This window comes from Neopsephotus bourkii, unplaced genomic scaffold, assembly GCF_033783945.1.
Source record: "Neopsephotus bourkii isolate Nb327-2 ecotype Australia unplaced genomic scaffold, CSIRO-AGI_Nbou_v1 NB_1624, whole genome shotgun sequence".
Classification (NCBI taxonomy): Eukaryota; Metazoa; Chordata; class Aves; order Psittaciformes; family Psittacidae; genus Neopsephotus; species Neopsephotus bourkii.
Window position 1 is genome coordinate 9,750,511 of NW_026902099.1, and position 24,959 is coordinate 9,775,469.

General features: G+C 40.4%; 1 protein-coding gene across 7 annotated transcripts in view; it reads right to left on the reverse strand.

Annotated features, from left to right (window-relative positions):
• Positions 1-1,578: 1,578 nt before the first annotated feature.
• Positions 1,579-24,959, reverse strand: part of MET (MET proto-oncogene, receptor tyrosine kinase) — a 95,842-nt gene continuing 72,461 nt past the window's right edge. For 4 of the 7 annotated variants that reach the window (XM_061373032.1, XM_061373030.1, XM_061373029.1 and 1 more), the window contains exons 14-23: positions 22,245-22,391; positions 20,149-20,305; positions 19,194-19,334; positions 16,498-16,728; positions 13,988-14,068; positions 13,197-13,378; positions 11,656-11,765; positions 9,277-9,442; positions 8,240-8,376; positions 5,799-8,118 (exon numbers count right to left, since the gene is read on the reverse strand). In XM_061373032.1, coding sequence (XP_061229016.1) covers positions 7,908-8,118; positions 8,240-8,376; positions 9,277-9,442; positions 11,656-11,765; positions 13,197-13,378; positions 13,988-14,068; positions 16,498-16,728; positions 19,194-19,334; positions 20,149-20,305; positions 22,245-22,391 — 1,563 coding nt within the window. In that variant the 3' untranslated portion in view covers positions 5,799-7,907. Of the gene's footprint in view, positions 3,805-5,798; positions 8,119-8,239; positions 8,377-9,276; positions 9,443-11,655; positions 11,766-13,196; positions 13,379-13,943; positions 14,069-16,497; positions 16,729-19,193; positions 19,335-20,148; positions 20,306-22,244; positions 22,392-24,959 lie in introns of those variants that run through there. The other 3 variants (XM_061373031.1, XM_061373034.1, XM_061373035.1) reach the window with 3 other exon arrangements.

A 24,959-nucleotide genomic window follows, 5' to 3' on the forward strand; every position in this document is an offset into this window, starting at 1 on the left:
TGTTTCAATATTTCCTAATCACAATAATTTGGGTACTTATTTCCTTAACCAGTCCTCCTCAGAGTGATTGATTTTTGAGCTGTATGCTGTAGTCCCTGTTACTGGATAATACCTTCATGTTGCACAATGTACTGACATTATCTCAACTGATCACAGAGGTAGGATGGATTTGCCTCTCTTTCAGCAGCCTTTATCAGTTTTCTCTTGCCTTGAAGTATAAATTATTTTTAGCTGAGGAATATTTCTTGTATATTCTAAGTATATCTTGCCTCCCTGGGAAGATGTATTGTGTATGCAATCTGTATCTAAAGAAAACCCATTCCACAACATAAGCATCTGTTGTGGATACCTTTTATGTAAACTAAAGATACAACACTGGCATTGCAAAACGGCGATAAGGCAAAGCAGCCACCCTCCTCATTCAGATCCCGTCTATCTGACTGACAGCTCAGTGGTACTCTACTACTAAATGAAGTTCCCTTGCAACTGTGCAAGTCTGTCACTTTATGCTTGGATGTTTGGAACATGCAATACATCTGGGAAGTGAAAAAACACTAAGAAGCATTTCAGATCTCGGAGGAGCTGAACACTTCAAACAGATGGCTTCTTTCCAGAGAGAGCTCTTCCAGCTTTCAGAAATGCTCCTCATAAATTTTGACCTAGCTGTTAGGGGTACTATATAACTACATAAGGGGGTGGGGAGGAGTGGTATTAAACTGGTAGAAAATAGTGTTGGGTACCTCGAGAAGTACAGTCCTTTGATCTCACTGCAGTCTGTAATTTCCTGATTGTGGCTGAAGGTATGAATGATGGACAAGGTTTCTGTAGTCTTATTCAGGTGGTAAAGAAAGTTTGCTTTTGGTTTTGTTTTTAGTTTTCACTGAAATGAGACCTTCTTAGTTTGAATGCAGGTTAAAAATTCCAGAGTGTTGCTCCTGTGTGTTGTACTTCATGAATGAGTCTGTTTTATAATATCTGCTTGGCAGAGCAGTGCATAAGTACAGTATGACAAATGTGATCTAAACCAAGCATTTCATTAAGGAAGGACATTTGTTATTGGCTTTCAGTATGGACCGTTAACCTTCATGGACACCAATTTCCCTGCAATGAAGTTACTATTTTAACACCATTCAAGGGTTTATGCAGTAAAATACAGGACTACATAAATTTTAATGTGGTTGTGGTAAGTACTGGAAGGGGGTGCAAGGGAAAAATGCCACGTTGATAATGATTTGTTTGGCGCAGCAATAAGGATTTGTTTATATTGAACATCACAATCCAAACATTATCTTCCTATTGAGTATTGTCTGCAGAAAATAATATTGGGTAGATAATTGGACACAGAGATCCATATCGTGATGCTTTCTGGTAGAGTGAAGACAGTAGAGACAAGAAAAAGGGAAAAGTATTTGGTAAATCAGTTCTGGTGGATGGAAGAACCCTCAAGTATTGCTGAGAACTGTAGTTTATGCCAAATGACCCAAAATAGTTTTCCCTGGGCCTACCCCCTACCAACTCAGTTTTGAGAAGAAACAAAACCCATTTCAAGATGCTCAGAATGCCTAATAGAATTCCAAATAAGCTGGCTGATTCACTCTCCTAGACATATAACATAGCCTTAAACATATTTTAAAATAACTTACTTTGTATTTATGTGGTGGTGTTAAGAAAATCCTGCTGCTATAAGTTCATATCAAGACATGTAGCAAATACATTTTATTGCTGTAGTTGCGGATGTACAAGTATTTTTCCAGGACATTTTCAAGTAAATTTAATATTCAGAAAACAAAAGAGAAATAGTCCTGACCTAGGTGCCCTTTATTTACCTGCTCTTTCTATAGCAGCCCAGGTTACACGTGTCAATGAGGTGAGTTTGTTTTTATCACTTCAGTGACATGATTCCACTCTCATGGGGACTGTGGACCTGACAAACTTCTACCCCCTTCCCACGTGATTCAGAGCTGCTGTTCAAAAGTTCTGCCGATAGCTGCAACAATCTGGTACTTGGAGGCGTACAGAGGACATGAGCAAAGCTGGAGCATTGACTGCTATTGAACTGTTGACCTCTGAGGAAAATACTTTGACTGCTGTTCTGGCTCTTGTGACCAGGTGGCAGGTATAGGCCACAGTCATGACCAGTAACTTTACAGACAAGCTAACTTCAATAGATACGCTTCCAGTAACTGCCAATGAATGAAGAAGATATGCAGATAATTACATTTCTCTACAGAATGCAACATTTACACAGTGAGAGGCTTTTTGACTTCTGAAGATGGTTGTTCTTCCTGTAGCTGTAACCTCTTCTAAGAAAGAGCTATTCTGAGAAAACCGTTAGCATATAATTGGAGTTGGCTGTGACTCACTCCTTGCTACGTCCCACTTGCTGAGCAGGGTATGTGTGTTGTCACATCATTGCATGTGTTTGCATGAATCCTGCACCATGACCTCAGCAGGCTGCTGCCTCTCTTAAACTGCCTTTACTTTTTTCTGAGCTGCACAAAAGATAGGGAATGTACCACTGTTGTCTGAAGGCCTTTTTGCCTTCCTAATTAAAGCTCAATCTGTATTTTTAGCGTTGGTGTTCAGTTTTGTCGCGCTTGCAAAGCATGCCAACTGCCCCAGTGAGCTCCAACCTCACAGCAGCTGAGGTGTCCATGTTTGGTCATGCACCCTAGAGTTTTTGGCAATAACACTTTTCACATCCTAAAGGAGGATATTCAGCTGTCATTTGTACCAGAGACGGGATCAACATACGCTTGGCAATTAGAACTCTGGAAAGTGTTAATATGTAGTGTTTGTAGAAATGCACAGGGCCTCAGAGGCTGGAGCAAGGATAAATTCCATGCTGAATTGTCGTGATGTATGTGAGAAGACGTTCATCAGATACTAATGAACCTCCTAGTGGCACTAGGCTGTGCAAAGTACTTACTACTGAAAGAGAATGGCGCATGGAAACCAGATTAAATAAATCACTCTTCTTTGGTGTCTTACCTTGGATTGTGCAAACAAAATCTTATCAAGCCTGATTTACAGTTTCTGGCTATATTCACTTGAATCCCTAACCACAGCTGTGCTCCTTTGACCTCAGGAGCCTCATAAGGATGCAGACCAGAGGGTCAGTGTGCTGCTAGAGGCTTTTCTGTGTCAACTCCAGAGCTGGGAAGGAAGAGCTGAGGTGACAGTGAGAAATCTCCTCTTCCCTGTAACCCCAGATAAGCTAACAACTGAAAAAACAGAAGTCCAGCAGGGTCTGCATGGCAGAGTCTCCTGGTTAAGCGTGATTCAGCTAGACTGCACCTGATTGCTTTTTAGCCAGGAGGTTCTCCAAGGACTGACTTTGGCAGGGATTTACCCTCAGCTGAGGGTCTTTCCCCGGGCATGGTATATTGCGAGGAGGCTGCTGGCTCTGGGAAGGAAAGCACCAAAGTTAATAAAACAGCAGCCAGGAAAGCAGTATTCCTTACAAAACAGAAACCTTTTCTCTCTGTCCCCCAGGAGGTCGTGGAGTGGCCACAAGAGCTTGACTGCAATCAGAAAAAGTCTTTTGGCATCCTCACTGGAAATGATCACACCTAGAGCGTTAGCAGGTGGATTGGGATTTCAACAGGCAAGCTCAGGTTTAATGTCAGTTCCAGTTCCAGGGTGAGAGACTGATCTCCTCTGGGCTGGTGTAGTCGGTTGCTCTGAACCCTCCCTGCTGCCTGTGAGATCACAATTTCTTGTAAATGTTTTTAGTAATTGGTCTGGCAAAATCCTTAGATTTCCTGTGTCTTTCTTCGATGCTCGGAATACTCAGTTCATGACCTGTTTGTTAAAAATAATGGAAATTGGAATTTCTCAGTAGATGTTTTGTTTAGCAAGTAAAAAATCCATTAGCATTTGTATTTCATTTGTCGGCTATGACCTCCTGTGATACACTGCTATCTATGGCTGGATTGCAGAAATGAAATTTCTGAAGGGAGAGTTTTATGTTTAGGTTTAAAATTGTTTTGATGCCGTTTTGCAGTTGCTCACTTGTACTGCTTCTGCCACTGTAACAGGAATTGCAAGTACCTTTCATCTATTCACGTAGCGCCTGTAGGTCCATTCTTCATAATTGAATCTGACACCAGAGACAGAAAATTGCAATATGCAAAGCCTTAGCAACCCAATGGTAGTGTGTACCATTTCCCTTGATTTTAGAAAAATTTAATAATATTGGGTGTATTAAAAATCTTCCTTAGTATATGCAAATTATTCAAAATGGATAATGATGCACTAAAAAGTTCGTGTCAAATCAACAGGAAAGTTTCTGTGGGGTGAGAATATCCTGCCCTATTTAACCTCTTGGCTTTTGTGTAGGGTATCTGTTATGCAATGTTTTGAGCATGGGCCATGTTCCCTGTTAATATTCATGTGAGGAGAAGGCTGCCAATGGAAGTCAGCTGAAGATCTGCTGCAGCGTGTACCTGGTATAAACAAAGCTTCTAGGATGAAAAACTGGGCATGGGAAGCTTGTGATTCTGTTGACCCTTTCAAAAATGCAATAGATAGCATCCCTTGGAAATCATGAGGAGTAATCAGAGGAATGTGTTACAAATCTGGTATTTCAATTCAGACCATCATTTGCTGTTTTAGACTGAAGACCCTGGTATTAACAGAGAACTGTGATAAAACCTTGGAGCTTTTTTACTGACTTTCAGCAAAATCCTAAAAATGTAATCAGAAAATAAATTGGATGTAAGTAATGAGAATAAAAACCTCAGACTTTTTAGCTGGCTTGGGCTTGTGATACAACAAAAGAATGTTTGCACCCTTAGCTGCTATTTTCAATGCCTTTTCCCCCTGAAGTACACTGAGTTGAAACTTAGCATATACATTTTAAGAAGCAAATGTGTCTGGAGAAAATGTGGTTTGATATCAGTTTGCTTGGTATTTAAATTACAAGGTCATATAAATGCTGGTTTTAGGCAGTTGAGACTGTGTTAAAATATTTCTGAGTGAGTCAATTATAAAATGTACCCCTGAGGTAAGCTGCTGGAGGGATGCGCTTGTAGCATTGTCTGTTTAAGAGTGACATGAGAGAGTGTGTTGTAGTGTTTGTGGGGTATCCACTCAAAATACACTTCAGGGAAGTGAACTTGTGGATTCAGTGGGAGGCATCTAATGCAGCTGGGAGGAAATGTGTGGCAGAAGAGCAGGGCTGGTTCCTGTTCCTTGGAAGAAACAAGACCCCTGGGGGCTGCCATGCCTTCTCTCTTCAGGTGCCACAGGAACAAAGCATCTTGCAGAGATGAAACACTTTACAGATGACTATGAGGGGTATTAGGTTCAGGTGCTTGAAGTTTCCTATGGATGATTACTGGTTACGGACTCAGATGCTAACAATTTAGTTAGCAAGTGCTAGCAAGTGCTAGCATCCTTGGTGGGCCAAGCAGGTACTCTTTACAATGCCTTAATTTTGAGCTCCAGATGTCATCCCCCAACTCTAGGATGAGTTTTGAAGATGAAGAATTTTAAGGCTTTGCATGGGTGCAGCTCGTGGTTAAGCAAGAGACTTTCTATTCAGACTATGCCATAGCTGTTCACAACAAATATTCTGCACCCTCCTCTTATCTGTTAATGGGTAGGAGGGTGATGAACCATGTGTTGGATTTATTGGTATGCTCTTTATATTATGTTTCTGAGTTGTTTTCTCTCTCATGCACAGTTCTACAGGTCGTTCTTCTCATGTCAGTCAGAAAAAGCATATGGACTTTTATCAGCTTAGCAGACAAATGTTAGCAGTAATTACAGCACTCGAAGCATAAAGTATTCCAATTTTAATAACATGTTTATTAGGTCATAACAACAACTATAAACATAAGTACCATTCAGCTCTTTGCAGATATATGAACTTACTAACATCAAATCTTTACCAGAATCACATATTCTTACAGGTGTCCCAGACACAACATTAACTTTATAAATAGTAAAAATGTCCTCTATTTCACATTGCATCGTTCCTCAAGCATGTATGTACAAGTTTGGAGTATTTTCCCCAAATCTATGTATCATAAACTTCCTTAGCTGTTTTAACAACCATAGAGATGATTTTTTTTGCCTGCAGCAAAGCCTTTTGTCCTTGAGCAGCCTACAATTAGTATTGCTCTCAGCAGATACGAAAGTTCGTTTCTGAAACGAAAGTCATGATGAAACACAATACAATATTATCTGCTCATAGTTTGCCTACACACTCTGCCCTCATTATAAATCCTTCAGTTGTAACACTGTCTCCCGCGAACAATGTATCTCCCTTATATCACTTCTGTATCTGCACTACCTCTTTCTGAAGAGCTTAACACAGTTGGCTCACAGCAACAGAGACATTATACTTAGGGTGGAGTGTGTTTGCAGTCAGTTCTTTTCCTTTTTAATATTTACACAGTAATATTTTCTTAAGGTTGCTACAATTTATGAATCATGTATATTGACATACATCTTCTGAAATGTTCACAGTGCAGTATTTTGTGGCCTAACCAAACTTTGTAAATGTCATTAAAAATAAACTTTTTTTTTTAATATAAAAATAGAATACTTTATGTGTTTACACCAACAAGCCCAGTTCTATCCTATACTCAACAAACTATACAGTAGTATGCACAGAATTCCACAGGAACAGAAATGACATGTGATGCTTGCCCTCTTCCCTAATGGATGAAAGTTTTATTTACTATCTCTTATCAAAGTCCTTTCTCTGGTCATAATTTAGAAATGCACCCAGGTATCCTAATTTGCTGGGTTGTGTGATCCAAGGAGAGGCTGGGGGGGCTCTGTTTCACCTTTTGGTCAGTATTCTCAGCTCATTTGGGCTGGCACAAAGAAGTTATCAGCATTCCTGCTATGGCAGTGTTTTCTAAGTCAGGGCTGGCTGCAACGCCTCCACTCTTTACTCACCGCTGGCAGCAGCTCCACCCAAGGGTAGGTGGCAGAGCTTCAGCTGCTGCCATCTGACTCACCCAACAGCAGTTCCGTAAGGTTGCCAGCCTGCCTGTCTCCTCTTCCTCGCTAGAGTAGTGCAGCCTGTAGTACTGCGTCCCAGGGATTAGCCTGGCACTGAATATGGATGGCTTCAAGTTTTTATTCTCAGAGAGTAGATAATTCTGTATTGCAAAGAATGCAGGCTTTGCATTTTTCAGTGACAGATCTGTCGATATAGGCTTTTTGATTCAAAACAGTGGCTGAATGCTGGAATGAAGTTGACACTGGAAGCTAGATGATTTTCCCTTCATTTTATGTACCGTCTAACTACTGCAGAGGACTGGCAAGGCTGGCATACTTATTTTACTGCACACCATTTTCTGATGTTGATTTCTGTTGGACATTAACCATGAGATTGGCTCTCCTGGTTGCCTGTGTTCTAAGAAACCTTGTGGATGTAGTGCAAAAATCCAAAGTTTGGACTGTGCAGAAGGAAAACACATTTTAAACTCTTGCAACTCTCATTGTTTGTCTTAGCCTTTTGTGTGAAAACCATTTCTGCACTGCTCATTATCCTAAAGTACATGCACAGTAACAATCCTTCCACCCGCACTGATTGGTATTTTTACTTTCTCCTTCGTGGCATTAATGATAATCTTTGTTCTTGAGTCTGAGCACACATTAATGAGAGCCAGTGGGAACTAACTCTGGATAGTAGCACACAACTCTTCCATTTGGTAAATCGATGCAGTTGTCCAAATACTTGGAAACTACTGTGATGGTTTATAGAATCCCATGGCCTTAAACAATCTGATATCACGTTCTTGTACTAGTGCAACTTGGGCAACAACATAAACATGTGCAACAGTGTTCTCACAAAGACTGGGCAGTAAAAACAAGTGGACAAAATGTTTTGCTTTTTGTTCATATAACTAAGAAGGGATTTTCCTCTATTTCAGACCTACCCGTCATGTGTCAACATCCATATCTGTGTTGTCTTGCGATGACAGAAGAGAAGGATAGGGCGCAACGCACTTCACGTTGACATAAGTAGCATTGACATGAACGTAGTGTTCCCCAATAAAAGTGGAGAAGATTGTTGATATTTTTGAAACAAGTTCAGAAAATGCTGGACGCATCTCAGGTTTGGGATGCCAGCACTTCAGCATGACTTCATACCTGCCATTCAAATAAAAGAAATGTTTAATTATGGAATCATGTAAAAAGGAGAAAACCCTTTTTCCTCCCACAGTCTCGCTTACTGCGACGTCAGACTCAGCTTTGCAAGCTGTTCACTTACAGTGGGTCGGGGCAGTATTCAGGTTGCAGCAGCCTTCTTCCTTGTAGTAAGTAAACAGTTATATCAAAAGAATTTACATCAGGATAAGGTGGTGCCCCTCGTGTCATAAGTTCCCATAACAACACACCAAAGGACCACTAAGAAAACAAAGGAAAAAATAGTAAGTTATAGGGTTGGAGGGCTTTACATTCCACTTTCAGAAGATGGTTTGACAGATTTAAACATTCAAATGCATGGATTTTCCCTTTGAAAAGTTATTTTACTGCATTCAGCTTTTCTTTTAAGTGGGCTAATAAATGCTGTGGGGACTTGAGGAGCCACTTAAAGTAGAGCCAGAGAAACTCAGCTAAGTAAATGAAAGAAAATAAAAGCCTATAGGCCAGCTACTTAGCTGGTATAAATTGGCAGACCTCATTTGAGGTTAATGGAGCTCTGCCAATTTACATGAGCTGATGATCTGACTAACCCTGTGTAAATACATACTGAAGAGAATATACGTGGTGAAAATTCTATGCATCACAGGCTAATTTGGACCTGGATTGAAAGGAGGGCTGAAATACAGAGTGATCCAGCCAACTAATGACTTCATCTTATAATTTTTTCTTCATAAATAGCCAGGTAATACTTGAGATTGCTGTAGGCAGTCAGTAAGTATTTATAAAGTAAATAAAGTCTTTTTGAGAACTATTAAATTTCACGAATCTCAAAGTTAACCTGTTCTGTCAAGCTTTCCAGAGCCCCTCCTATAGCAGGGTTCAGCTCCAACTTGGCTTCTTGGAATGCCCTTAATTTCCCCTGGAGTGGAATTAAACTCTTGGTTCTTTCCTGAGCTGTAACAGATAATCAGGTCAACAACTTGTTGCTTTGTGATTGGTGCAAATACCCTTTTGGGATGTGGAAAAAGTTTCTTATGTGAACTAAAGTTATATTCATATATACATTTTGGTTTGGAGTTAGTCCATTCATTAAATACTAGAGAGGTGCCTCAGGCCATGTAAGAGAAATTAATAGGTGATACAAATATGTTTGTACTTTACCACATCTGACTTTGTTGTGAACTTCTGAGTTTGTAAACTTTCTAAAGCCATCCATTTCACTGGCAGTTTAGCACCTGTTTTATTGTGTACGCTGTAGTATTCTTTATCATAGACATCTCGAGCAAGACCAAAATCAGCAACCTTGACAGTGAATTTTTCATCCAACCTAGAGAAATGACAAAAAGTATTATCTGCAACTGAGCAGGCAAGATTTACAGTGATGGTGGATTATAATGACTTGCATTTTTGAGACAGTGACTTTGGATCTATTAACTAATGTAACTGAAACAAAAAGTGCAGTGAAGTATATTTGACACCCATTTAACATAGTGAATGAACTCAGGAAATTACGGATATTGCTTTGATAATATAATTTGAATTACAATTCTTTTAAGACAATTACTTTGTATAAATTTTTTTTTTGCTAATAGCCTATACATCCTGATTGAGTCTACATCATTTCTTCCTCTGCTGTTTTTATCTTCTGTATCCTTAGAAACGTCTTATCTTTATCTCCAAGACAAGGCACCACCCATCCTATTTACTCTCAGTTTTGATAAGGAAGGACCCATCGTTATCTCCATGACTGCCCATATATGATAATGTAGTTCTGTAACTAAGGATGTGTTTGGTGTCTGTACTGGGAAAGAATGGTGCATAAGGAAAGTTCTGCTGGGGTTACAGCTCAGCCATACCAGAAGATCTCCGTAGCTTTGCTCCTCCTAAACTTGGTGTCTGTCCTGGTGTTATCATTGTCAGAAAACAGTCATAGCATGGGTCTTGGCATGCTCAGGCCTATCCTTCATTATAGTTGAAGATCTAGCCACAGCATACACCCGGACTGGGGCTTTTATACAGAATCACACATTCACAGGGTGATGTTGGAAGGGACCTCTGAAGATCATCTTGTTCACCACCATCTCCCTTGCTTAAAGCATGTATTTATACACATGGGTAAGATCACCCTGAGCCTTCTCCAGGCTAAACAATCCTGTCTCTCTCAGCCTCTACATGGCATTTCTTGAACTTATGAGGTTTCTGCCTGGACAACTCTGATCTGCTGAAGTCCCTCTGAATGGCACACAACCATCTCCTGTATTTACTGTCATAATAACCAAACCAGTACCAATGAAGGGAGTACGAGGGAACTTTGATGGGTCAACAGGGGACAGTAAATGCCACAGCAGCTTCCTGCACCTCTTCCAAGATAGTGAATAGTCATGAGTCCACAGGGATTGCGTTTGCATCCTGGCTTCCTTTCTGATGGGTATCAGTACTGTGGCCACTGGGCAATGTGGGTCTTCAGCCCCGCATCTTCTGCTCACATGGCAGCAGCTCTCCAGGCTCTGAAGTGCTGACACATTCACAAGTACAAAAGCAGCCATTCAGTTGGCCATGTGAAACATCATGACAGCTGTTCCCTCCTCACCCAAGGAAGAGACAGTAGGCCAGAGGGAATGTCCTGTTGCCACTCTTTGGACTTTGATCAGATGAACCAGGACTTTTTTATCCAGTAACCCAATTCCTTTCTTCTTAGGGAACCTGAAAATCATGTTCCTTGTGGCTTTTTTCCTCCCTTAAAAAACCAGCAGCTGTAAGAAAACATTCTTTTTCAGAGGCTGTTCAGCTGCACGAGTGTGCACCCTTTGAAAAAAGAGTATGAAATCTGATGTCACAGGTAAATAACCTTTCTGCAGATAGAGTTCCAGATTATGATGGGCTAAAAATAAACTAATGTTTAATCCTGTACCTCATTAATTCACAGCATAGGTATGAATTAGCATAATAGTATCAGTGCCTCCTGTATCACTTAGTCTGTGTGTGAACTGAACTGTCTGGCTACCCAGACACTAGTAAGATTCTTTGCACACTCTGATTTTTTAATGTTAATTTGTGTGTGTAGTTGAGCTGAAGGAGGCCCATACTTATGAACGACTGCTGTCAAGAGGTCTCACTGGTGTTTTCTTTGTGTTCCTGGTTTTCTCACAAAGTTCCTGTGTTCCTCTCCCTCCTTCTAGGTGTGGCAGCAGAGACGTGCTGCTTCTGAAGAGGCTGGGTGGAAGCACAGCAAGTTGAGACAACCACAGTTTAACTTCCCTTAGGAGATGCCTTTTAAACTCTCTCACCAATGATTTTGAGAGGCTACACTTTTACCTCAGCTTTTCTTATTTCCCACACTCGAAAAAAGCTTATGCGTAAGAAGCGAGCCCTGAGCAAGCATCAGTATGCAAGACAAACGTCACTGTAATTACAGAAAAATAAAAAAACCACCCTGTTTTGACCAAAAAAGCAGAATCCTGAAAACTTTTATATATTTCATCTCACTGTCTTACACAGAAGAGTGTGATAATGTGGCTGGAACTGGATGTTTATACTTACATACAGTTTCTTGCTGCCAAATCTCTATGGACAAACTTTTTGCTTGCAAGGTATTTCATCCCTTTTGCGACCTGAAGGCCAAATCCAATTAAATCTTTTACTGTTGGGTTCTGTAAAACACAAACATTTGTGATATAATGAATGCAGAAACCCAAGGAGCAGACTGTTTTTTGCTGTGACTCTCAGGTTTTGACACACCTATCTTGCCACCAGAATGATCAAGACAGGTTGGTGCTTGTAGGAAAATGTGTAAATTTAGGTCAAATTCTCACCTCCAGTGAGGAAACAAATTTAAGAAACCAAAGAGCCTGACAGGCTCCCAAAGGGTGGAGTTTGTAGCATAAGCAGCATGACCTGAGCTAGGAAGTGGAACAGTATGCTGAAACCTCAGCGTCACAGCTGATACACAAAACTCACATTTGTGAACTTGTAGTAATAGCGTGTAACTCAGTAGAAGGTGCTAACTATGAACACGGCACTCATCAACCTGAAATGATCAAGAAAGGAGAGAGTCCTATTTGGTGTAAAATAAGTGCAAGCTGTCATCCATATAATACCATGGAAAAGTTAAATGAGACCTTAGCAGCTACCAGAGGAAGATTTTCCACTAAGTTTGGTAATTCTTTCTGCTGGTCTGTAAGAGACATTACTAAAAACGTTAAATATCAAAAGAAGTATAAACATAAACCTCTAATTCTTGTATACAGCAGCATGAATTGTTTTGTTAACAGTAAGGTCCCACAGACTTTTGTGTTGTTGGCATTGCTCCATATAATTTTATTCTCTGTAACAGTCTGGTTCAAGTGTGGTCATTATTATATGTATTTAAGAAAGGATCATGGCACTTTTGGCTGAAAAGGGCCCTGGTGCTTGTAGAGTGCTTTTTATTGTCCTAGCACTGTGAAATGAGTAAAATACTACAGCATAAAGTGGGCTTACACTATCTGAGGCATGACCTGTGGTCTCATACTTGAGAGAAAGCATTGAGGCACATCTGGGAAATCTGCAGTCCTTCAAGAGAAGCAGGGAAAACCTCTGACAATACAGTATTTGTAGTTTGTGCAACAATTGTCGGTTTTCTTTAAGATAAAAAGAAAAACTATTGATAATAGCAGGACTGTGACACTAGCTGGACATGGAGATCCCTCACCTAGGAGCTGGAAGAGCAGATGGTGATGACTGGCACAGCTGGGCTGAAGTCAACAGAGATACGCCAGTTTAAACCAGCAGATGGTTGGGCCCCTTGACTTAGATTTCATAAACACATTTGTTTATAAAGGGGCTTATGGATGGGAAATGAGAAATAGTTATTGCTGATAATTTCTGGGAAACATTCTAGAGAGGAATTTGAGGGGGAAGGGAAGGAGTGGCAGCGCCGTGGTCAGGCTTGGTGCCAACCTAAGCAAGTGCCAAAGGTTAAGGTGTAGTAAAAGCAGCAAGTTATGGACATAATGTAATTATCAGAGCTTATAACCTGTGGTGCTGGAGTAGGGCATGGCTAGGCTCGCATTACCATTTGGTAGACCTCACCATGTACTTACATGAGTCTCATTCCTAATGAAGTTTCGAAGATCTCCATGTTTCATGTATGGAAGAACAACCAAGGGGGATCCTTCATTGGGCAAACAGATGCCCAGAAGAGATAGAACATTGGGATGAGTGAAATCTTTCATTATTATTCCTTCTTTCAGAAACTGAGCTACTTCTTCCAGGTCTGTTATCCCTGAGAAATCCAGTAATAAAATGAGTTAATTAAAAGAAACCCAAACAAACTACATTTCATTTCTGTACAGCATGTCATTGCACAACAAAGTGATAATGAGAAGCTATAAACATGCTGCCCACCATCCGCATTACAGTGAGGTTATGTACATTGGTTTTCTTACAGTGACCAAATACACTTTGTTGGAGATTTTAATTCCGTTTGTCCTTTTCTTATTATGATTTAGAATTGAATAACAACACTCAAGTAAAGCCTTTAATAAATGTTATAGTATTTTCCTGGTTTTCCAGCAGCTTCGCCCACTCTTTAGCAATTTAACTCCCAAAACCAAATCTTCAGTAGTCAGTGGAATAAAAAATGACACTGCCTTTCCCTCATTCTCCTGTGTCCTTTTCTTTTAGAGGAAATATATGGGCATTTTGTTTGGTGTACAAATATATACCAATGCCTTGTGGTAAACTGAGGATACTGAAATTGCTTCAGAGATAAATCTGATCCAGCTGCAACTAAGAATCTTTATTTGTGAAAGTACAGTTCACTGTAATAATTAGTTCACCCTGGTTACCTTTGGAATTATGATAATGTCTCACTATTAAACATGCAACTCACTGTTCAGTGACTTCACAGCACAATGAATTTTCCTGCCATCGTTATCCAGCAATGTCCCATGGTACACACACCCAAAATGTCCTATGTAAAAAAAATGAGCAAGATTTAATAAGTAAAATTAGCTTTCTGGTATTTTCCACTGGGTAACAATTATGCTTTAAGACAGTGATCACACTCTGTTTCTGTCCAGCTCCCAACACTTGTAATGTATACTTCATAACTAACACATAAAACTACCATTACATAAAACCATCATTACATAAAATGAAAAGTCTATTTGCAGCATAATTGGCATTTCTTAACCTAGATGCAGAGTATAAGTAATGATAAGGCTGGCACCACAATTGCTTCATGTTCTTGTAATGACTATGCATACAAAAACCATGCCAGTCCATTCCCACCGTACTCTCCTGTAAGATACATGTCAAAGGAGGGCACTGGAAGGCAAAAGCAAGCAGTTAAGAACTGACCTGAACACTGGATTGGTGGTTCCCAGTGGTCTGTAAGCCCATGCTAAGTGGTGCACTGGATTGTACAGCATCATCAGTATTGATGCATCATCAGTAGAAAGCTGCATAAAATCGGTCACTGTGAGCTTACAGTCTCTGAGGCCTTACTGTTCCATGGAAAACACTGAGTACTAAACATGGTGTGCTGGCCATGAACAGGTTGGGAGTTGCTTTCCTGATCACAGTCTGACCACATCACTAGGCAGCAGTCTTTGGTCTCTGCTATGGTGTAGTTCTGACTGTAAAATGTCACTAAAAAATTATGAGCTAAAAAAAATTTATGAGATAAAAAAATTTGCCTTCTTTCTCACAGTCTAAGCAGTGAAATAAATTGCCAGGGACATAGAAATCCTTCCTGATCCTGTGCTTTCCTGCCAAGCAAATGGGGCAGTTTAAAGACACCTACTATGGGGATACCTGCTATGAGAAGTCAGGTGGACCTCTCTGGGAAAAAGAGAACTTTGACATCCAGGCGTGTGCATTACTTTATCCAAATCAGATAATGGTGGCTTTCCTTCAGAGATGTACTATTTACAGGATACTTTACAAATACTTAACATATTTTAAAAATATTAATATTTGCAGGTAGAAAGCAAAACAGGTTTTAGTCAAGTGTGAGTTCTGCAGAGAACAAGACTATCTGATTAATTCTACTAGTTTCCAGCCATAAGTGCTGGTCAGAGCTCATCTGGCTTTGATTTTGGCTTGGGATAAAATTAATACAAAGTTTGTTTTATAAAAGCAACTAAAATCTCATCACACCACAGACTGTTTGGAGCCTGGGCACAAATCCTACAGCTTGGATTGGGTGTGTCTAAAATATATTTGGGTTTAGCCCGTTTGTAGTTATGGAGGAGAATTAAAAATGGTTAATAATATTGGTGTCATTCCTGATATTTTTCAGCACTTTAAAAAATGGGAAATTACTTGGACTTTTCTAAAACAAGAAAGAAAAGAAAAAGGCCCACCCTTACTTTGGGGATGATGAAGTGTAATACATGGAAGGGAAACACACAGACTGTTTAATTTGTGGCTGTTTTCCTGCAGAAAAGGCATTAGCAATATAATTTATAGCCAATGTTTTATCAGTATTCTGATACTTAACAAGGAACCCCTCATGCATGACCTGCAGAAGTACTGAAAATCCAATTTCTATTTGGCTTGCTAATAGGTACTTGATAGCACAGAGTTTAACAAATGCTCCTAACAGAATACTGGCTTGGGCTATGAAAGAAGGAGGGAACCTGGTTACAGAGAGGGATAGGAATGATGGGAGAAACTCAGGAAAATAAGAGACTCACTATATCAGGGACAAAACTAAGGGGAACTGAATCAGGAGCTATGCATCAATGCAGCTGGGATGACAGAGAAATGAGGGGGAATGGAGAGCCTCCTGTGGGAGGAAACAAACAGCAAATTCCTCAGAGCTGGGGGAAACCTGTAGAGGGTTTATATCACCTGGCCCATGGGGACATTTACTGGTTGCACTAGTGCCTGCAGTTTTCTGTGTTGTGTCCTGCAGCTCTCAGGCTCTGAGTTTAAGACATTGGTGCCCCTGCCTCAGCATCCCTTGCTGCTTAGGTGTGTGCTTTAGGCTTGTGCAATATTCTGCAGCACCCTCACTCCTGCAACTGCAGCCTCAGGGATCAGAAGCCCTGGCTGAGCTTTTCTTTAGCCCTGAAAGGGTTGAGAGTGAGGCAGCAGACGGGGAACCTGCAAGTCCGAGTTTAAAGGAGTCAGTTTAAAGGAGCCCCATCAACTGGCAGCCTCTTCCCTCCCTCTGGTGTCTTCTCCAACTGACGAAATGCACAACCCTTCATCTGACTTCACAGTACAGCCACCTGGTTCCTCCCCCCCCCCGCCTTCAGTGTATGGGATGCAGTGCTATAAGAAGTAAAAAGCTTGAAAAACCTCAGTGTAGACACCTTATTCATAAGGGTTTGTAATGAATGGGTGTGCAAGAAGAACAGCAGTTTGCCAGGTCAGAGTTGCAGCACCTACCTCTTCCTATTACTTCGCTGAAGTGCACGATCAGGCTGTCAGCACCAATAACCACATGCTGCACTTCTTTGACCAGGTCAGGATTTAAGGCACTGATGTCAATGTGGACATTAGTCTGGAGAAGTGGACTGGCTAAATCTGAGTCCCCACTAGACAGGATTGGGGAGAGGTCAGAGTGAGGATACTGGGCGGGTCTGCACGATCCATTCTGAGATATGCTTGGAAACTGATCTGCAAGATGAACAAAACCCATTATAATCCTTTCAGACTTCTCTTTGGAAAATGAAGAGGTTTATTGCATTGGTAAGAAAAGTTTCAGTTTATCAGTTTGGAAGTGGCTTGGCTTTGTGGAAGTTTTGGTCACAAAGGGAAAATGAAAATATGCATTGCTGAACTGCCAAACTCCAGGAAAACCGTGTCAGTAGAAACTTATGCTTTCTCAGCTCTACTTTTGTGAAAGCAAATGGCAAAACTTCCACTTTTCTGAGTGGATGGAAGGAAGCCTTGTCACTTCTTGCCAAGTGTAGGTTATAGCATTTCTAGTAATTGGGAGTAACATGGAAAAATGACAGCAATATGGCAGGAGGAAGTAGTGAACATGAAAGTTTTTACTATTGTCATGTTCTAATTTGGTAGGGAACTTTACATGTCATGAAGGTTTTCAAACTGCTGGTGACTAGCTATATTTATCCAATGGTAAATATTCAACCAGGGAAATGCCTAGAGGTGATTCATATCCTGTAACTGCTGAAGATAATACAGTTGGTGCTACTCATGAAAATAACATGAGCCAGCTGATTCAAAATAGCAGAAATTAAAATGTATGAGGGAAGCAAGGAGAATTTATTGAGAAAATTATTTTTATCAACAGCATGTTGTTCAGGTGTTTTAAATTGCTTTTGTTTAAAAGATTTTCTTTTAGTATTTTGTGTAATAGAATCAAGAACTAAGCTTAATTTACACCAATTTCATTCTGGAAGGATTCCAGTGGAGTCAATGAGCAGAATTCAGCCCAGATTCCAAAGGAAAAAAGGGGAATATATTTAACAACAGAAATTATCAGATATTTTATCACAAAAAGTTGTAGACACATTTTATATATTTATGTATAAAACTTAGGAAATTTTCATATAGTGGCTGTTAGCACTCCAGCTGCTGAGAAAAACTCGTTGCTGCTTTATCTAGAAGCAAAAATGCACACTCTTATATTTACAAAGCCACATTTACGTCACCAAGGGCAAGTACCTATTTAATAATGACAGTAAAATACCCTAGCCATGGTTGCTAAATAATTTTTACAGCTGCTGCATTTACATTTGCATGTTTTCTAATGTTCCTGTCATTTTATTCTTTGACAGCAATTAACGTAAACATTCTTACAGAAACATTAACTGAATGCATCTCCTTCTTGGGTGTTCTCTTTGCTATGCTTTGTCAGTGCACAGTGGCCCCAAGACCACTGCAGGTTTACCTTCTACCGAGTCTCTTTGCATAGTTTTGTCTCATGAACCACTTTCCCTTTTAACCAGTGGCACACTGAAGAAACTTCAATCAAGAAACTTCCTGTGTAAGCTGACAGCAGCAATTAAAGAATCATAAAGGAAGTTGGGAATGGGCCTGGCTTTCAGGCAGCTCCACAACTGGTGATTGCAAAGGTAGAATAAGGATTTGGAGTGATTTCTAGTGAATTGTATACAGCAGCACCTGAAATAGCACAAGACTATGTCTATACCAATGCTAACAAATATCTATGATATCTCAAATATCACAATATGGTCACTCCTATTAGTTGAAAACTCTGTAACAGTAATCACAGAACATGGTCTCCATATGTCTAAAGGACATATGTTCAGCCTAAAGCGGCATGATCAGTGCAGCAGAGTGCTCTTATGGAGAATACCAAAATGGTGTTACATGGCACAAAAATATGTTCAGCACAGGGTTATTCTTCCTTCATGCCCACAGGCCTGAAAATGAACAGTGTGTTTTCTGAGACTGGCATCTCAGCACTCACGGACTTCCACTCAATTTGTTGCAGTTTTCACATCCCTTTAGCTTTATTTTTAAAATTGACACTTTTGTGCCATACAAAGTACCATTTTATAGGACAGGCATGCACAGAATATCAGCCTACAAAGCTCCATGTCCCCTGCTGACAGAACTTTCTAATGATTGTATGAAGTCACTGACACACACTGAGCCTACAGCCACTCTTTGCTACCCTTAAATTGCTTTTATTCAGAGTGGATTTGTGCATGGTGTGATGGACCTCATGATAACACAAAATCATTAAATCCACTAGCTCCTAATAAATTTTGAAGCATACTTACAGTGAGTTTTTACTAATGGTATTTTATTTATTCCTCTAAGCTGAGTAAGAGAAAAACCCTTTGTACCTTAATCTTGGGGAGCACCTGAGAAACTCAGTTCAAATAGCAAGCCCCGGAACACATGGAAGTCCCGAATAATGCAGACACAGACAAAACAGATGAGAAACTGAAATTCAGACATTGAATAAAATATCTACCATCTGAAGACATATGAAAACCTTATCTAGGTGTTCCTGCTCCGGCAGGGGGATTGGACTAGATGATCTTTTGAGGTCCCTTCCAATCTCTAACATACCGTGATACTGTGATACTGTGAAAAGCAAGATGTATAAAACACCATCCACAGGATTCGGAATAGCAGTGTACCTTCTAGAAAAGTTGATCTGTAGTCTACAGATTCGCTTGAAACCATTTCTGTGGTTGGACTTACGCTCCTCGCGCTCACCAGCCTGTCCAGGTGAGGGGTGTGCACTCTGCCATCATAGCGCACTAGGTCACTTCCCAGATCTGAAGGGAGAAGAGTACGAAATATTAGAAAACCCTTATGTTTACTGTGTGTCAATACTCACTTAGGTATTTATTTAAGCTTAGATGTTCTGCTCTGCTGGGAAGAGGGTTGGGTTATTGCGGAAGCAGGTATGTGCAGGACCTGAAATTGAGCTATTTGTACAGCACAAGGTTTGCTGTAATTTGTGTTAACCCCCCACTCTTGGCCAGACTGGAAATTCCAAGAGAGCTTTGAAGCCTCTGGTGTCTGCTTCATGATCTGACTGGGACAGTGCGTCAGAACAAACCCTGGTCTCCAGCTCTCCTGCTCTTCCTCCCTTGTGTAGTGCAGCAGTTCCTGCTGGAAGGAAACCCAGACATGGGGGGCCAGAGAGGAGGCACAGTCTGACCAAGTTCCCGATTTGGGGGAACAGGGAACCAGGATGCCGCAGCACACTGCGTGTTGCACAACTTAGGCACAGCCTGGAGGACTGCAAGGCAACCAGATGAAGCTGAAGTACTTGTGATTCCGCACGTGTCATTTACTCATTCCCTCTCTCAGGGCTGACAGATGAAGAGAAGTTACTAAGTTTTCCTAATAGCTCAGAGTTCCTCCCAAATCCTTCTCCTTCAGGCATAGTGTGGGGCCCTTCACCCAGTACGGGCAAGAGCCAAGGGCTGAAATGCAATTAAACACTGGACTTGATTGTGAAACCTCTGCTGACAGGTTACAACAGGGCATTGTATGGCAGTTGAGCAAAGCATTAATTGATGTCAGTTTTTAAAGTCTAAGATATAATAACAGAATTATTTGATGGAATTGACTATGATGGACCTTTAATTTGTTTCTTCTTCCTTCTCCAGATGAAAATCACAAAAACGATAAATATCAAAGCTGCTGTTGAAACTAGTCCAGCAATCAGTCCTGTGAAATTCTGATCTTGCTGGATCAGCACTTTTCCGATAACTGTTGACAAAACTTCTTGCTTCCACTGGAAAAAAAACCCAAAGAAAAAATAGTATAATAGTATAATGATTTCAAAAGACAAGAACTAGATTATTAATACTAAAGCAAGAGATTATATGTCCCATATGCATTAAATCTTGAATTTGTGATGCTGTGCTACGGTAAGACACTGGGAGTGGAGAAATCGTTATACTGGTGTATGTGAATGCAGATTTACATTTTGATGATTCATTACTTGTCTTTAAGAGCTCTGGTAGTGACACAGCCATACACGTGCTACACCACACACACGGCATGCACACACGCACGCACCCTGGATAACGGTGTCCGGCTGTACTTGTTCATTCAAAATGCTAAATTCATATTTTTACTCAAGTGGTGCATGGAAATGTATAGGCCTATGGATATATGAGCTGAGATGTATGTTTAGAAAACCAGCCCAAATGTCTTTAGTATGTGTCCTTCTGGCATAAATACCCTGTAACATCAAACTCTCTGTTGACAGCGTGCCTGCATTTTAGTTCCCAAGGTCACGTGAGCCTGTCCCTTGCCAGCTTCTTGCTTGTTGACAGTTTAAAGAAACAAAACAAAACAAACAAGAAAAAACACCAAAAACCAACAACCAAACAAACACCAAGCAGCTAACAGGGAAAAACTGTTTCAGGTCACACGGCGCTAGCTCAGTCAGTTGGAATGCATCTGGCCATCTTTTCTCTTCCTCCTGTGGAATTCATTCCTCTGGGTACTGTAATGATGGATTTGCCCGTCAAAAGAGCAAATTTTCTTCTTTGCTGGGCAGACTGCAATTTCTGAGGCTCCTTGCCAGTAAACAAGCAGAAACCTTATTTAACCCCTTTATGATGTGTTCTTTTCTACACACAGAATACATGTCACATATCTTTTTCTAGAGGTTAAGGAAATCTCACACCATAAAACTGATTTAATTTAGTGCCAGTCCTGGCTGCATATGTAAAAATATGAACAGGTACAGAATGCAACATGTGCACAAGTATTTTATGAAACTAGGAATCTACAGGTCCAGGAAACAGATACACTATTAACTGTACTAATAAAGCAAATCAGTTATTGCTGTTTCCTTAGACTGCAGTAGCACTTACGAATACCATTCACAGCCATCAATAGGATGGAATATTATCCTATTGAGATGAATGCCATAAAGACACAGGAAAAATAAATGGTCCCTGCTTTAAATTGCTCATATAGACTTTAATCCTAATCATGCTTACACGACTGGCAAAGTCTCCACTGTTTTCAGTGAATCGGAGTCCATGATCAGCAAATTTCATAATTTAAAGGTAATCCCATTCTGCTGTGATTTTTCTTTCATTTTATATTTAAAAAAATACAAAGATACTGTAAGATTTGTGTCTTATTCTAGGAATCAGAAGGTTGAAACTGCCATTTAAATTTGTGGTAGCGCTCTGAATAACTCTAGTGAGACCACCTTTAGAACAACAGTGGAACTCAAAAACTGGTCCTAAGTGTCTGCAGCTTACAAAAACGATTGCAATGAAACTGAAAAAGCAGACAAAGAATTCTTTAAGAAAGGGTCTGCTCCTCTTGACTGCAGCAGAAGTTTTTGCTGAAAAAAGTTTGTGAACTCCACAGTAAACCTACTCCATCACAGCTTCCCGTTCTTCCCCATATGTTTCTTCTTGTGTTTGGATTAGTAACTACCATTTTATTTCTGTGCTTAGTTTAGGTCCTACTTTTCATCTAAGGGTCCAGGATGTCTCTATACAAACAGGTAATAACAACAATGATAATATTCCTTTAAAGTAGTCAATAATATTTGTATTTCCATCCCAAACACCCCAAACAGGGATAGAGATATCTCTGTAAACAGGTTTAGGCTTGAATATAAAGTTTCTAGGATCCATAATGACATTGAGAATGACAATAAAATTGGCATTAATATCTCACGTGTGGTGTAGCTGCCTCACCTCTATATTTAGCTCACTGTTGGATTTCAGGAGATCGCTGGGAACTGTACACAGAATGGATTCTGATTGCAGGAGGAGGTTTTCGCAGCTTTTATTTCCAACTTTTAGCACCTCTCCTTTAACAGCTTCTGAATCAATATAATTTCCCTTGGAAAAAATAAATAAATTTCATATTACATAACCATCACATAAAAGTTAAGGAGAAGTCCTTTTATTACTTTGGAAAATGTTTTTTATGGAAAAGCATTTGTGGAATAAAAGACTAATGCAAATTTACATTGCCCTGTCAATATGCAGGTATCATGTTTTTTCATGTAAATACAAGTTTGACAGACAGGCCAAAGAGGGATGATAAAATTTGTGGATAAAATCTGCTGTCACTAATATTCACAGAGCCCATAGAGACTCCAAAAGATGTAAATGGCTGACTTATAAATCCTCTTGGTTTCCCAAAAAACTGGCATTATATTATCCACAAACTAAAGGCATCTCAAACGTTTTGCTTTGCAAGTGGTTATGGTAGCAGGAGTGAAGCTTTCAAAAAGAGCTAATTAATTATAATCAGAAAAATGCAAAAATCTGTTAAAATCACACTCACAGAACAAAACGGAACAAACCCTGGTAAAGATGACAGCATGAAAAGTGCGCTCCCTACTCAGAAAACCTGCTTTCACATCCCAGATTTGGATGAAATATTCCTTCTGGTAGTGTCCAAAGACCAAGTTCAGGATCACAGCTACAAGTTGGGCAAAGAAGAGATTCAGAGCAGCCCTGCGGAGAAGGACCTGGGGGTGTTGGTCGATGAGAAAATGAACATGAGCCGGCTTCAGTGTGCGCTCACAACCCAGAAAGCCAACCGTATCCTGGGCTGCATCAAAAGAAGTGTGACCACCAGGTCCAAGCAGGTGATCCTACTCCTCTACTCTGCTCTTGTGAGACCTCATCTGGAGTATTGTGTGAAGTTCTGGTGTCCTCACCATAAAAGGGACATGGATCTGTTGGAACAAGTCCAGAGGAGGGCCACGAGGATGATCAGGGGACTGGAGCACCTCCTGTATGAAGATAGGATGAGAAAGTTGGGGCTGTGAAGCCTGGAGAAGAGAAGGCTGCATGGAGACCTCATAGCAGCCTTCCAGTGTCTAAAGGAGGCCTATGAGGATTCTGGGGAGGGACTCTTCACTGGGGACTGGTAGGACAAGGGGTAATGGGTTAAAACTTAAACAGGGGAAGTTTAGATTGGATATAAGGAAGAAGTTCTTTACTGTGAGGGTGGTGAGGCACTGGAATGGGTTGCCCAGGGAAGTCGTGAATGCTCCATCCGTGGTGGTGTTCAAGGCCAGGTTGGACGAGGCCTTGGGTGATATGGTTTAGAGCGAGGTGTCCCTGCCCACGGCAAGGAGACTGGAACTAGGTGATTTTGAAGTCCTTTCCAATCCTAACTGTTCTATGATTCTATGACTCTATAATCTTTTGTGCTCAAGAGCGCATCAGGATTTAAGAAGATGTTCTACACCCTATACAGGCCAGGTTAAGACAAAACAACAGGCATAGTAAACATGATTAAAAGGGAAAAGGGAGGATGGGGAATTACACTGATACAGGCTGTTTATGAGGGCTGGATCTGAGAATTTTTCATGAGAAGGGAGAAAGGCATCATGTCTGACACTGCTATGATGCCCCATACACAGGAAAGAAAACAAGAATCCCATTCTGAGGGGCAGAAGAAAGCTTGCTTTGGCATATGTTTTAGGTTTGCTGCAGAATCTGACTGAACCCTGGGAAAATTTTAATGAACACGTAGGAGAGCCAGTTTAATGTCCTATTTTGACTGGCAAAGCCACACCTCAGGTAAATGCTTTTAATTGCTAGTCAAAAAAAAGGTCAATTTTGCATTCTGTTTTCTGCCTACTTGAAGCCATTCTGTTTGGTGTTAATTAAGTAAATATTCAATGGGAATGGGCCAGGGAGCATGTGATTGACTGCTTATTGGTTATTAGTATGGAAACTTGCTGCAGATTGTGAGCAACTTGAATTCCTTTGAATGTTGTACCTCAGAAGACTTGAATATGAGTTTGTCATCTTCAGGTAAATGCTATCCTGGGGAGTGTGGGTAAGTGGCCTCTTTTTCTTCTACACCAAATCTTAGATTTTTCTTTCTCCACCAAAGATGATACTTACACAAAGGTGAAGAAAATTATATTGATGTTTCCTAAGGTGGTCCTTAGCCAGTTACAATGAAGGTAATAGCTTTTACTTACTACCACTACCAATATAGTACCATTAATATATCATAGTTTCAAATACATTAACTATAATATAAATATATTAAGAATTTCAAAACTCTCTGAGCAGTGGTTTTGCTCTGACCACAGAATTTGCCTGCAATTTTAAGAAAAGGAGGAAACTGGCTCCTGTGAGAACTGGGAAACAGTATTTCCTATTTTTAAATGCATATTACTCCCTTCTACCTGAGCAATGTCCTTGATCGCAAACTGGTGAAGCTCATTGCTGGACTTAGCTGTTGCAAACCAAACTGGTATATCAACTATCTCACAACTTTAGAGAGACTGGAATAATTTGGGTGAAAGTCTACAAGCAGTAGAAAGGATGACAAAGCAAGGTGTGGCCATTTGAGATTGGTGTAAGGAGAATTTGTGTGTTTCCTAAGCAGAGTGGGTTGACTTGGGGAGAATGAGGAGTTACCACAGCTGCAGA